We start from the raw sequence: 12,362 nt of genomic DNA on the forward strand, positions 1-12,362 counted from the left end.
CAGGTTCTAACTGCAAAATCCTCACTGTATCCTCACACACTCTAGAGCAGAGAGAGGAAGCGAGCTCTCCTGTTCTTCTCATCACGGCATTCATCCCATTCGTGAGGGTGGAGCCCTCATGCATGTGGGCGTGCTAAGTTGCTTCAGTCATGGCTGACTCTTTGCGACCCTATGGACTGTAGCTCACCAGGCTCCTCTGTCCAAGGGATTCTCCAGGCAAGAATACTGGAGTGGGTTGCCATGCCCTCTTCCAGAGGATCTTCCCGACTCAGGGATCGAACCTGTGTCTCTTACATCTGCCTGTATTAGCTGGCGGGTTCTTTACACTGGCACCGCCCGGAAAGCCCTGCACCCTCCTGACCTCACTTAATTCGATCACTTTCCAAAGGCTCCACCTCCTGATACCACCACAATGGGGGTAAGGTTTCAACACACAAAGTTTGGAAGGACACATTTAGTCCATAACAGGGCTTTAGGGCTTCGATATGTGAACTTGGTGGGGAGCGGTGAGGCACAATTCAGTCTGTATTTTTAAATTAAAAATGTCGCTAAGAAATGAATGTCTCTTAGGAGCCTCTGTGGCTGGCCTCCTCCTGCCTTGATGGATTACACACTTGAGCCCAATTTGACAACAGTAACTGACTTCTACTATCCCGACATCTACTCGAGCCCCTGCGATGGGGAGGGGAGAGACAGCAAGCTGCTTCTCGCCGTCTTCTACTGCAGTCTGTTTGTATTTGGTCTTCTGGGGAACAGCCTGGTCATCCTAGTCCTTGTCGCCTGCAAGAAACTGAGGAGCGTCACGGACGTATACCTCCTGAACCTGGCCCTGTCTGACCTGCTCTTTGTCTTCTCCTTCCCCTTTCAGACCCACTATCAGCTGGACCAGTGGGTATTTGGGACCATAATGTGCAAGGTGGTCTCTGGCTTTTACTACGTCAGCTTCTTCAGCAGCATGTTCTTTATAACCCTCATGAGTATGGACAGGTACCTGGCAGTTGTCCATGCCGTATATGCCTTGAAGGTGAGGACTATCAGCATGAGCACAGCCCTGAGTCTGGTGGTGTGGCTGACTGCCCTCGTGGCCACCAGCCCGTTGCTAGTATTTTACCAAGTGGCCTCCGAAAATGGCATCCTACAGTGTTACTCGTATTACAATCAGCAGACGCTGAAGTGGAAGATCTTTATCCACTTCGAGGTGAATATCTTAGGCCTGCTGATCCCGTTCAGCATCCTGATGTTCTGCTACATCCGCATCCTGCACCAGCTGAGGAGCTGCCAGAACCACAACAAGACCAAGGCCATCAAGCTCGTGCTCATCGTGGTGGTCGCCTCCCTACTCTTCTGGGTCCCTTTCAACACGGTCCTCTTCCTCACTTCCCTGCACGACATGCGCATCTTGGATGGATGTGTCATGAGCCAGCAGCTGACCTACGCCACGCATGTCACAGAAACCATTTCCTTCACCCACTGCTGCGTGAACCCTATTATCTATGCGTTCATGGGTGAGAAGTTCAAGAAACACCTATCAGAACTATTTCGGAAGAGTTGCAGCCACATCTTCGTCTACATCGGGAGGCAGGTCTCCAGGGAGGCCTTGGAAAAATCATCCTCGAATCATCACTCCACTCGCTCCTCCACCATAGACTACATTCTGTGAGTCTGTGCAGGGCAGAGCATCCCTCTGCCCCCATCACCCACCTTCTTGAAATAGAAATGATTCACACTGGAGGTGGAGGCTACGTTGAAGGGAGACTCTTAGAAAGCCGGCTGGAGACACAAGACTTCTTTCATGATATTTGGTGAATTACTACTATTGCAAGTCAACCCTCTCAACTTTCAAAGACTTTGTCACTATTTTCTAAAAATAGTCTATAAGTTTCACTGTGTTAGCTGTAGGGATTGCCCCCCGCCCAGGTTTTGGAGTATCTTTATCAAATACCAGCTTTAATTTTATCAAATGCCTTCTCCTTATCTATTGAGGTGATCATGTAGTTTTCCTCCATTATTCTGTTAATTTCGTGAACTATATTGATAGGTTTTCTTATTTTAAATCAACCCATGTTTTCCCTAGAAAAAAATGACCTCATGTTTATGATCATTTTAACAATAAACAATTGGATTCCCTTGGGATTTTTGTATCTGTGTTCATGAGCGATACTGACCCGCAACACTTGTGACGTAGGAAGTGCCTCGGATCTTGAACCATGCTGGCCTCGCTCAGGACATTGCAAGGGACACCTTGGATTTCCTGGCCTGGACCCTGCTCCTCACTTACAAGCTGGCCTGAGGTAGCATCTCTGCATGTCAAGGCAGACACGTGTGAGATAAGGTTGAAGATGGTGATGACGGTGCTTTCTGTCTTGCCTGCTCCATAGACCTACCCAATGTTCCACCTATAGCCTATAAATATCTTTGTACACATAAAAGTTTGTTATTACTATAATAAAAATACACAGCCTTTAACATTTTACTAGCTCTGCAGTTTTGGGCGACGTACTTTAACTGTTCTGTGCTTCAGTGTCTTTAAATGTAAATGCAGATATTAATAGCAATAACGCATACCTCTGATTTTTGTGAGTTATGCAAGGTTACGAAGCTGTGTTCTAACGCCACCTACTGTTCACTCGCTGGGAGTAGCAAGAGTCCCCTAAAGCAGGGTGGAAAGAATGGGAGCTCATTCCTGCGTGTATCTGGTGTATGTGTGCGTGGTATGTTAAGAATGTGTCAAGGAAAGGCTGAAAAACTGTTCCCGATTAAAGGAGGCTAAAGACATGACAATTAACTGAAATATATGATCTTAAATTGGATTCTGGGTTGGTGGAGGGGGAATGTTCTGAAAGACAGTTTGGGAACAATTGGTGAACTTTTAATTTGGGCTGTTTATGAGATAACATTGGAGAAGGCAATGGCACCCCACTCCAGTACTCTTGCCTGGAAAATCCCATGGGCTGAGGAGCCTGGTGGGCTGCAGCCCAGGGGGTCGCTAAGAGTCGGACACGACTGAGCGACTTCACTTTCGCTTTTCACTTTCCTGCATTGGAGAAGGAAATGGCACCCCACTCCAGTGTTCTTGCCTGGAGAATCCCAGGGACGAGGGAGCCTGGTGGGCTGCCGTCTGTGGGGTCGCACAGAGTCGGACACGACTGAAGTGACTTAGCAGCATGAGATAACATTCAGTATTAAAATTGATAAAACAGAGAAACAGGCAGAACAGCAGCTGGGGGTAGAAAGTGCAACAATCAGCGTTACTTGTTAACTACCTACTTAGGACATAAACCCCGTGAGGTCATCGACTTCGTCTCTTTTATTCACCCCTGTGCCTCCAGAGTCTGGAACAGTTCCTGGCACGTAGTATGCGCCTAATTAACATTTGTCAGATGAGTAAATGAACGAGCCTCTGAAACAAGACACAGTTAAGAACAGGGTGAGGTATCAAAGCCGTCTGTCCTTCCACACAGAGACTGAGGTTATCCGCTCTGGCTCCTGGTTACTGTTTGTCATCCCGGTGAACCTGGCCTGCAAAACATTCTGATTGACTCAGTTGTTCCAGGCACACAGCCAGAAATACATCTGGCAACTCCCCAGATCAAATACATGTGTAACTTACTAATCCACAATTGCCTAATGTCCTTTCTAGTTCCGCTCCCCACTGCTTGGCCTGATGCAGGAGAGGGACGTGGGATGGCCTGGCCCTCAGAGGACCCACACAGGCTCTGATTGGCTGAGTCCGAGCCTCAGGTCTGTGCTCAATTACCAGGAGGAAGGCTTGCCTTTGGCAGAAGGTTCAGTTGGCACGTCTCGGTTGGACATCATGCTGCAGAGAGGTCTCAGGTGGCTGGCGAGGCCCCGACAGGCAGCACGCCTTCTCCCAGCCCTGGCTGGCCAGCCCCGGATGCTCTGGGCAGCCTGGATGCCAGCCCCACTCATCACTGTGAGTACCCACGTTGCATCCAGATGCGGGTCGCTGTGAGTGTGGTCAGAGTCTCAGATCGAGGGAGCTACAAGGGACCTTAGGCTCCTTTGACAGATGAGAACTCAGAGCCAGGACTCCTGATTCCTAGAAGATGCTTATGCCACTTGGCCATCTCATCCCATATGGAGGGATGCAATCTCAGACTGGGAACTTAGCAACAATATCTGGAGGCCCTCCAGTCTTACTGAGCCTGCTGAACCTTTCCCGTATGGTTAAGTGGGGTTGCCGAGCCCCAGAGTGAGCAAGTGAGCAGAATCAGGGAAAGAGAATCTCATTAGTGGTGATTCAAGGGAAAGCAGTGGTTACTGTTTAACATAACATTTTCCGGACAAAAAAGAGGCGAAACTAAAAGAAAATTGTGGGTAAGAGTCAAGATGAGGGAGCAGGAGGTCAAGGAGTTCGTGTCTGCTCATAAGTAGGAACGCCTGCTAGGCGCTGGAGGGGGTTCCCTGGACAGCTAAGGGGATGAGAGGAATCCCCACATGACGGGGTAGGATGTGGAAGGGAAGGAGAAAAGCAAGAAAGGTGGAGGTGGGATGCCCCTCATGGGGGCTGGGGTAGGGGAGAGGTTCCCATGCTTGGATGGGGCCTACTCATGGCGAGCAATCAGCAGAACGGAAAGGGACCTTCGAGGAACTGGAGGATCATAAGAAAATGTGACCAGCATCTTCCCTGCCCACTCTGGCCCCAGCAAGTCTGCTGTGGTCACAGGTCTGAACCCCCACCCCTCAGGGTCCCCTCTGGCCTCCTGGGTCTTGGGCTTGATTCCTGCCCCCCCACCCCTGGACTCCCCAAGGTCACTTCCCAGGCCTGAGATCTCCCCCACCCCAAGTTTTCTTTCAGCTCTGCCGGCCCTGTAGGAGCAAACACAGTCAGCTACCTTTCGAACTTCCCAGGTCTCAAGAAGTCACCTCCATTCCGATTCAAAGGATTATTCCCTCCCGAACTCTGGCTGGAGCCCCATCATGGTGAGGCTGTACAATGAACTCATGGAGAAGACTGTGGATGGGACGTGGACGCGACTTCCCGGTTACTGTCACTCTTGGCAGTTCCTTAAAGAGGGGGACCTAGCTAGGATCGCTAAAGTTGTCCCTGGTACGTTCACACCCCTGTATTAGGAGCGCTTCACCAGGGCTGGAGGAGGGCTCTGGAGAGTGCAAGACTGTTGGCAAAACTTTGCTTCTGTGTGTGCATTTTCCTCGGGGAGCTCCGCGCTCCAGCCCAGTTCCCACACCTCCCATGTGGCCTGCATTAGCCTGAGAGTCAGTGCCGGGAGCCAGTGTGAGGAATCCCGCCCGTGACAAGGTCATGAGGAAGGAAGCTGACATACGCAAGGCGTGCTCAGACTTCAGGGACCCCTCTGGAAATTCCTAAGCATGTACCCCAACAAAAATCTGCCGGCTTTTGTGCTCTGCTTTTCTGCTTTTCTGGTATTCTCTGGGAAAAAGTCAATTCAGGGTTTTAGTCTTCTGCATTTGAAAGGGATGTTTCAGTTAAACCCCTCTGATAGCTCTCTAGCCTGCCTAACAGGTTCCCCAGACCTCTTACAGCTTGTGAATTGCTTACAGCCCCCCAACCGCGGGAGGCACAAAGCTTAAAAGCATCTTAAAGATACAGAGCCTTTTCTAAAGAGTTAAAAATTATATTGGTAGAGGGTTTTCACTGTTGACTCAAGGATTGCTGCCAGACCTCCTTATTCTTTATCTTTTAGGCACCTGGAAGGATGTTAATGTAAGCAGGATGTAGAAAAAGATACATAGTAGTTTTGATGTTAGCAACACTAGACTTTTGAGTTAATTGCTTCTCTTCTGCTGTAAATCACTGTACTCCCTCAACTTGTTATAAGTTGCTGTATCCTTGCTGTCTAAGAATGTAACTTTCTTTAGTGCTTTCCGAGAGTGGCACCAGACCTTGGGAAGATCAACACAAATAAGTCTTGTGGTTGACAAACCCTTATCAGAAAAAAGGCTGTAAAATGTTAATTGGCCCTTTTGGTTGGAAGATGATGTAAATTACCTAAGACTTGTGTATACAATTAGGTATGCAGAGAGAAAAGCCTGGTTTTGATAAGAGTCTGGACTGCTAACGCTGCATAACTTTGTGTTACCCATTGATCTCCATGTTTTATCAAAAGTATAAAAGGCCTTCTGAACAATAAAGGACGGGACCAGATTCTCGGACCAGATTCTCAGACCAGTTTCTCGGACTAGTCTCGGCCTGGTTTCTTGGGAATCTGGCTCCCCCCGTGTCTCTCTCTCTCTCTTTTTCTCTCCCTTTTCTTCCCTCTGCTCTTTACTTTAATTTCAGGCTGAATTTCCATCTGGGGCGCGGAGGCTCTCCAGGTCTACTTATTTGCCCTGGTTATTAAGATCCGCGCGAAAGGGAGCTTAAGGCGAGGCACCCTTAGATATTCAAGCGGGCACCGGTGGCCCAACGTAGATGGTGCAAATTCCTTGTCTGGAATTTTATTGGTCTTCCGCGTAAACCAAGCTATTCAGCCCTCTTTCTCCACTTAATCTTCCTACTGCACTACAGTTTCTTAATCTAATCTTATATTAATAAATAAACAAGTCTTTCCACGCCAACGCCGTCCACCCTTCGAATTCCCTGGATCCACCGGGGCTGGACCCCGGCAAGTCAGGTGTGAGGCAGTCTGGACATGGTGATCCTAGATTCACACACTATCAGGCTAGAAAAGGAACATGGAGGCCGTCTAGTTCAACCCGTTCATTTGACAAGAGAGAACACTGAGGTCTGGAGAGGCAACAAAGCGAATTTTTGGTAGAGACTGGACTAGAGTCAGGGATTCCTGGCTCCCAGATTAGTGCTCTCTCCACCCCTGTCTGCAGTCACCCCTGGCGTCTCCTTACACCTGCCAGCCCCACCATCTCCTGTAGACCAGACAGGTGCAATGTCAGTGAGGAACTGGGAAGAGGCAGTGCCTGGATTAAGGGCCAGTGCCTTCACCCTGGTACACCCAGTTTTGGCAACTTAGTGATGCTACAGGGGGCAGGATCTTACTGACCTCTGGGGCCAGGAGCCAGAATCTGCTGGGGACAGAACTCGCGCTCCCTCTAGTGGTCAGCTGAGCTGAGCTCTTGAACCAGTCAGATGGAAAACAAAAGATGAAGAGACGCGTTCAAGAGACAGGAGGCACCAGCCGGAAGTCTTTTATTTATAGTCTATACTTATATACTGGAGAAGGCAATGGCACCCTAGTACTCTTGCCAGGAAAATCCCATGGACGGAGGAGCCCAGTGGGCTGCAGTCTCATGGGGTCACTAAGTCGGACATGACTAAGTGAGTTCACTTTCGCTTTTCACTTTCCTGCATTGGAGAAGGAAATGGCAACCCACTCCAGTGATCTTGCCTGGAGAATCCCAGGGATGGGGGAGCCTGGTGGGCTGCTGTCTCTGGGGTTGCACAGAGTTGGACATGACTGAAGCGATTTAACAGCATACTTATAGACTCTGTTTATAGTATATAATTTTATATACCTAAGCTGTCATTCAGAATTCTGCTTTGAGGGGAATTCCCTGGTGGTCCAGTGACTGGGACTCTGCCTTTTCACTGCCGAAGGCATGGGTTCAATACCTGGTCGGGGAACTAAGATCTCATAAGCCATGCTGCCAAAAAAAAAAAAAAAAGAAAGAAAAGAAATTCCGCTTTGAGATTCTTGGCAAAAAAGGTGTTGGATAAGTATTGGATGTGCTGTGTTAGTCGTTCAGTCGTGTCCAACTCTTTGCAAACCCGCGATCTGTATAGCCTGCCAGGCTTCTCTGTCCAAGGAATTCTCCAGGCAAGAATACTGGAATGGATTGCCATTCCCTTCTCCAGAGGATCTTCCTGACCCACGGATCGAACCCTGGTCTCCCCTGCATTGCAGGCAGATTCTTTACCCTTTGAGCATCAGGGAAGTCCTTAAGTATTGGATATTGGAGGCTTAACCTCTAATTGCTGCTGCTAAGTCGCTTCAGTCATGTCTGACTCTGTGCGACCCCATAGACGGCAGCCCACCAGGCTCCCCCATCCCTGGGATTCTCCAGGCAAGAGTACTGGAGTGGGTTGCCATTTCCTTCTCCAGTGCATGAAAGTAAAAAGTGAAAGTGAAGTCGCTCAGTCGTATCTGACTCTTAGCGACCCCATGGACTGCAGCTCACCAGGCCCTCCGCCCATGGGATTTTCCAGGCAAGAGTACTGGAGTGGGGTGCCATTGCCTTCTCCGTTAACCTGTAATTAGGGCCTCTAAATTATCCCCATTTCCCTCGGAAGTCATACAGTATAAACAAATCTCAGTAAGAGCTCAGGCCTGTGGCAGTGAGAGGAGACACATACGCGTGTTCTACAAAAAGGACTGTCGCCGGCTTACTCCTAGGTCTGCCACAGTCGATGCATCCGGATTAGCGTTTGTTATTCAGCGAAAGGGAACAGTGGTGTCCTGAATTCACGGGCAGTTGGCTCCTCACTGCCCCTCACACCGCTGACCTCACCCTCCCTTTGGAAGGTGCTCTTCTCCGTTAGAAGTTTATGGACCATGCCCGTGTTGGCGTGCCCATGGGAAGGTGAGGGTGGTGGGTTTCCTGGGACCTCCTCTGGTCGGGTGCTTTCTGCCCCGGAGACCACACTGCCCTGAGGATCAGACTCCTGCCTGAGGTCTTTCTTATCGAATCCACTCTTCCCTCCAGTCCAAATGGTAGAAGACGCCCGCCTCTTTCTCCGGATCACAGAGATGGAGAGACTCGGCTTTGAGTATGTCGTCTTCCACAATAACTCTGAGAAGAAGTGCGTCTGCTTGTTCCAGCCTGGGCCCCTCCTGGAGGGGCTGCCTGGGTGAGGCACGCAGGCTTGTCCCAGTCAGTGGCTCAAGTGGGCTTTATCTTGGTCCAAGAACAGGTGCCGGGTGAGAGCCCAGCTGGGGGGGCCCTGGTTCCCTTCAGCAGGTTCTTGGTGGGTGGGTGGTAGTGTAGTCACTAAGTTGTGTCTGACTCTTGCAACCCCGTAAGCAGTAGTCTGCCAGGCTCCTCTGTCCATGGGATTTTCCAGGCAAGAATACTGGAGTGGGTTGCCATTTCCTTCTCCAGGAGATCTTCCTGACCCAAGGATCGAACCTGGGTCTGCTGCATTGGCAAGTGGATTCTTCACCAACTGAGCCACCCCTAGATTCTTGGCTACCTCAGCCTTATTCTGCTGGCTCCCTGGGCAGCGAGGCTCTGCCAGTCCCTCAATGATCCACCCAAGGTGTGGCCTCTCCCTGTTAAGAACTTCCTTAACTTCCTAAATGGCAGTGGAGTAAGCAATGGAAGTTAGAAATGAGAAGGGGGAAAGCTATTCTTGTTTGGTGCTAGTATATGTCAGACCCTTTACATGAAGCTTTGGCTGTATTAATTTCATACTCACAAAAATTCCTAGGAGATATTCCTCTCTTACAGATAAAGACGCAGATGGCTCCAGTGGTTCTGTGACTGAGGTCACATGGCTAGAAACGTGAGGTTTAGAGTTAGGGCCTTCTGCCTGTAGAGCCCATGCTTTCTTCACGGTACCATGCTAGTTCCCCCAACACCTCCCCAGAAGGGAGTACAAGGTCCATCAGAATTTGTGGTTGGGGCTGGTGGTGGGGTGGGGGCTTCTCCTGCTTCTAGCTCATTCCCTCCTAAGCTGGTGTGACTCACTTCAGACAGCAGTGTTTGCTTCCCCTGCGCCTGCTCTGCACTCACATCTCTGCTCTAAACGGATCGATAGAAGGATCTGGTCCTGGATTGCAGGGAACCCTTCAGCACGTTGCCTCACCGGAAACTGGGCATGCGGAGTGGAATCCCGGGTGACTCTCTCCTTCCCTTTCTCCCCTTGTCTGGCCCTGCAGGATTATCCATGGTGGCGCGCTGGGGACCATGATAGACACCACGCTGTTCATGACGGCTTACTGCAGTGCCAATGCGGTCTTCACCGGGACCATGACCATCACCTTCAAGAGGTCTGTCTCCTTCCCTGGGTTCCAGCTAGGAGTAAGCGGACACGGGCTTATTCCAGGTGTTATGATGGAAGATAAGAGCTCGTGTAGCAATCCTGAGTACAAAGAGGAGTTTCGACTTTTGTTTTTCCCATGGACCGACCTAAACTTGTTGGATGTTCCCTTTTCATCCAAGTTCAAGGTGATGAGCTTGAACGTGGGTTACATGTTCCAACATAAAAATACACTACACAGGACAATGATAAACTACTTTTGGCCACCTCTGATTTAAAGAAAGCCAACCCATGTGCCTGTAAATACTTAACTCAATCCACAAATAATTACTGGGCTGCTACTGAAATGATAATTCCTGACACGTGATTCATTTGTTGTTAAACTCGCACACATTATTTTGTCCAATCTTTATTATAATCCTGGGAGGTTGGTACCATTATCTCCAGCTTGACGAATGAAGAAGCTGAAGCAAACACACAGCTAGCAGGCGACAAACACAAAGGCCCTGACATCTTGGCCCTTGGAGTAGACGCCCAGGACCCCGACTCTGGTAGCCTCCAACCCCTGTAGGGTCATCCCCCCAACCTTTCTCAGAGACCAGGCTACCAGCCACTCGCCCCCACTGCCCTCTCCTAGCCCGATCATCCTCGGCTCAGTGGTGAGGCTGGAGGCAAACATCACTGGCGTGGAAGGAAGAAAGGTGTTTCTCTCTTGCGAAGCCCAAAGCAGCGACAGGACCGTCCTCTTTGCCGAAGCTTCTGGTAAGGCCATGAGAATTCTTTTTCCTGCTGTTGGTGTCCATCCTTGTGACAGGCACAGAGGGTGGCGGTCCCAGCACCTGCCCTGGGAGACTCTTACAGGTGTGTGTTTGGGGTTCGACAGGATGCTCACATGGAGAGGAGCCTCTGTAAGTTATAGGATAGAGGCCATCATAACATTCCCACTCACCTCCCTGGGAGACTACCAGTCAGAAAGGGGCTTATGTGGGGCGGGGGGTGGGGGTGGGGGTGGGTGGGTGGGGTGGGCTGTGGCAGCAGAATGTGCATGGTATCTCCCCTCCTGGCTTCCAAAAGGCAAAAGCAGGCTCATTGCTTTGACAACAATAGAGGGAATTTAGATATTTCCAGAAGCAGCTCTGGCTCCAGGCAGACAGGAAAGGTCTCCCTGAACTGGTTTTTCCCAAAGGCAAAACCTGGGAGCCTCTTATCTCTGTGTTCTTCACCATTCCAGCCATCTTCTTCCAAATGAAGTGATACAGGTGCAAGGCTCATCTCCTCCTGGCCCAGAGGGCAGGAGACCAAAACTTCCTTTGGAACAGAGTCTGTCTCTCCACCCATCTCCAGCTACCAGTGTTTACCCCAGCCCTTTCCTCCTCGGATGGCGAAAACTCCTCCAGCTGTCAGAGCTTGTTATGAATAAACTTTGAAAAGGGAGATCATGTATCCAAATGGACATACGTGCATTTCTTTCTGCATAGAGATGTCTATCGTCAGTGGGATGGGAAAGTGTAGTGTGACATTAACACCCAACTCAGAAAACAGAAAAAGGGCCAGACTGGGTTTGAGGGACCCAATGTGTAACTGCAGGAGGGAGTAAGGTCACCGAAGCAAAATCATGTTCCACCGCTACAGACACGTCAAGGGAGACTTGCCCAATGTTAATTAATGATCTTGTTTTGAACTGAGGTCACACACAATGTTTTCACCAGGTATTTTTTCCTTTTCTTTTTTTTCTGTTTGCTTTTTCCTTTCATTTTTTAATTCACTCCTCTAAATTCTACCATGAAGTACTGCCCTAAAACCTTTACTCATCTGCTGATGGGTAATACTCCTTTTACATGATCTTATATATCTCTGTACCCTCTCAGATGTGGGGGGAGGATTGAGGAGGTGGACTCTGGGCTCCAGCGTTGTGAGTGTAACAGGAACAGATACACAGGAGAGATACAGATACACAGGCCGGCACCAACCATCCTTGAAAACCAGCCCATTTTATCTGAGCCCAGAGCCACGCCAGTACCTGCTGAGGGTGGGGCAGTGGGCAGCAGGCTTTCATTCTAGGTCCCACCTCTATCCCATTCTCACAGTGGCCAAGAATAGCCTCTAAAACACACCAATCGATTATTTCTCATAAGTAGGAATTCTTGCCCTGTGAGGACAGAAAAGTAGGCCTTCCTTTAAAGACACGTTTCAGCCTAGTTCAGCATCGCACAAGGAAAATGAGCCTTGCAGCTTAGAACAAGAGGTGGCAAAAAATATACAGCAGTGACCCGGCAGGCGTGCCCGTGTATTTTTTATATTCACTCTTTGCTTAATCCCCTCTGATGATAAAAAGCCCACACTTTCTTGCCTGTTCCTTGTGCCTCAGAAGTACAGGAATTTAAGCCTTAAAAAAAAAAGCATCTTGCTCCCTGAATCATCAGTT

The 12,362-nt window shown here is 49.5% G+C and overlaps 2 protein-coding genes across 2 annotated transcripts; both read left to right on the plus strand.

Moving 5' to 3' along the window:
- The first annotated feature begins 601 nt into the window (after positions 1–601).
- On the plus strand, positions 602–1,660 carry CCR8 (C-C motif chemokine receptor 8). The gene has a single exon (XM_068981582.1). It carries the CDS (start codon positions 602–604, stop codon positions 1,658–1,660), a length of 1,059 nt encoding a protein of 352 aa, XP_068837683.1.
- A 2,155-nt stretch (positions 1,661–3,815) lies between these two features.
- On the plus strand, positions 3,816–11,287 carry LOC138086926 (acyl-coenzyme A thioesterase THEM4-like). Its single transcript, XM_068981618.1, has 6 exons — positions 3,816–3,934; positions 4,873–5,071; positions 8,662–8,806; positions 9,837–9,947; positions 10,575–10,699; positions 11,169–11,287. Exons 1-6 carry the CDS (start codon positions 3,896–3,898, stop codon positions 11,189–11,191), a joined length of 642 nt encoding a protein of 213 aa, XP_068837719.1. The 5' UTR covers positions 3,816–3,895; the 3' UTR covers positions 11,192–11,287.
- Positions 11,288–12,362: the final 1,075 nt, after the last annotated feature.

Source organism: Capricornis sumatraensis, chromosome 10 (assembly GCF_032405125.1).
Source record: "Capricornis sumatraensis isolate serow.1 chromosome 10, serow.2, whole genome shotgun sequence".
In the NCBI taxonomy this organism is placed as follows: Eukaryota; Metazoa; Chordata; class Mammalia; order Artiodactyla; family Bovidae; genus Capricornis; species Capricornis sumatraensis.

What these genes read in the sequence shown, in the direction of transcription:
- CCR8 (XM_068981582.1), top strand. Translation starts at nt 602, where the DNA reads ATGGATTACACACTTGAGCCCAATTTGACAACAGTAACTGACTTCTAC.
- LOC138086926 (XM_068981618.1), top strand. Translation starts at nt 3,896, where the DNA reads ATGCTCTGGGCAGCCTGGATGCCAGCCCCACTCATCACT. An exon ending in TGCCAGCCCCACTCATCACT is followed by an intron (nt 3,935 to 4,872) that starts GTGAGTACCCAC and finishes CGAACTTCCCAG; the next exon opens with GTCTCAAGAAGTCACCTCCA. An exon ending in CTCCTGGAGGGGCTGCCTGG is followed by an intron (nt 8,807 to 9,836) that starts GTGAGGCACGCA and finishes CTGGCCCTGCAG; the next exon opens with GATTATCCATGGTGGCGCGC.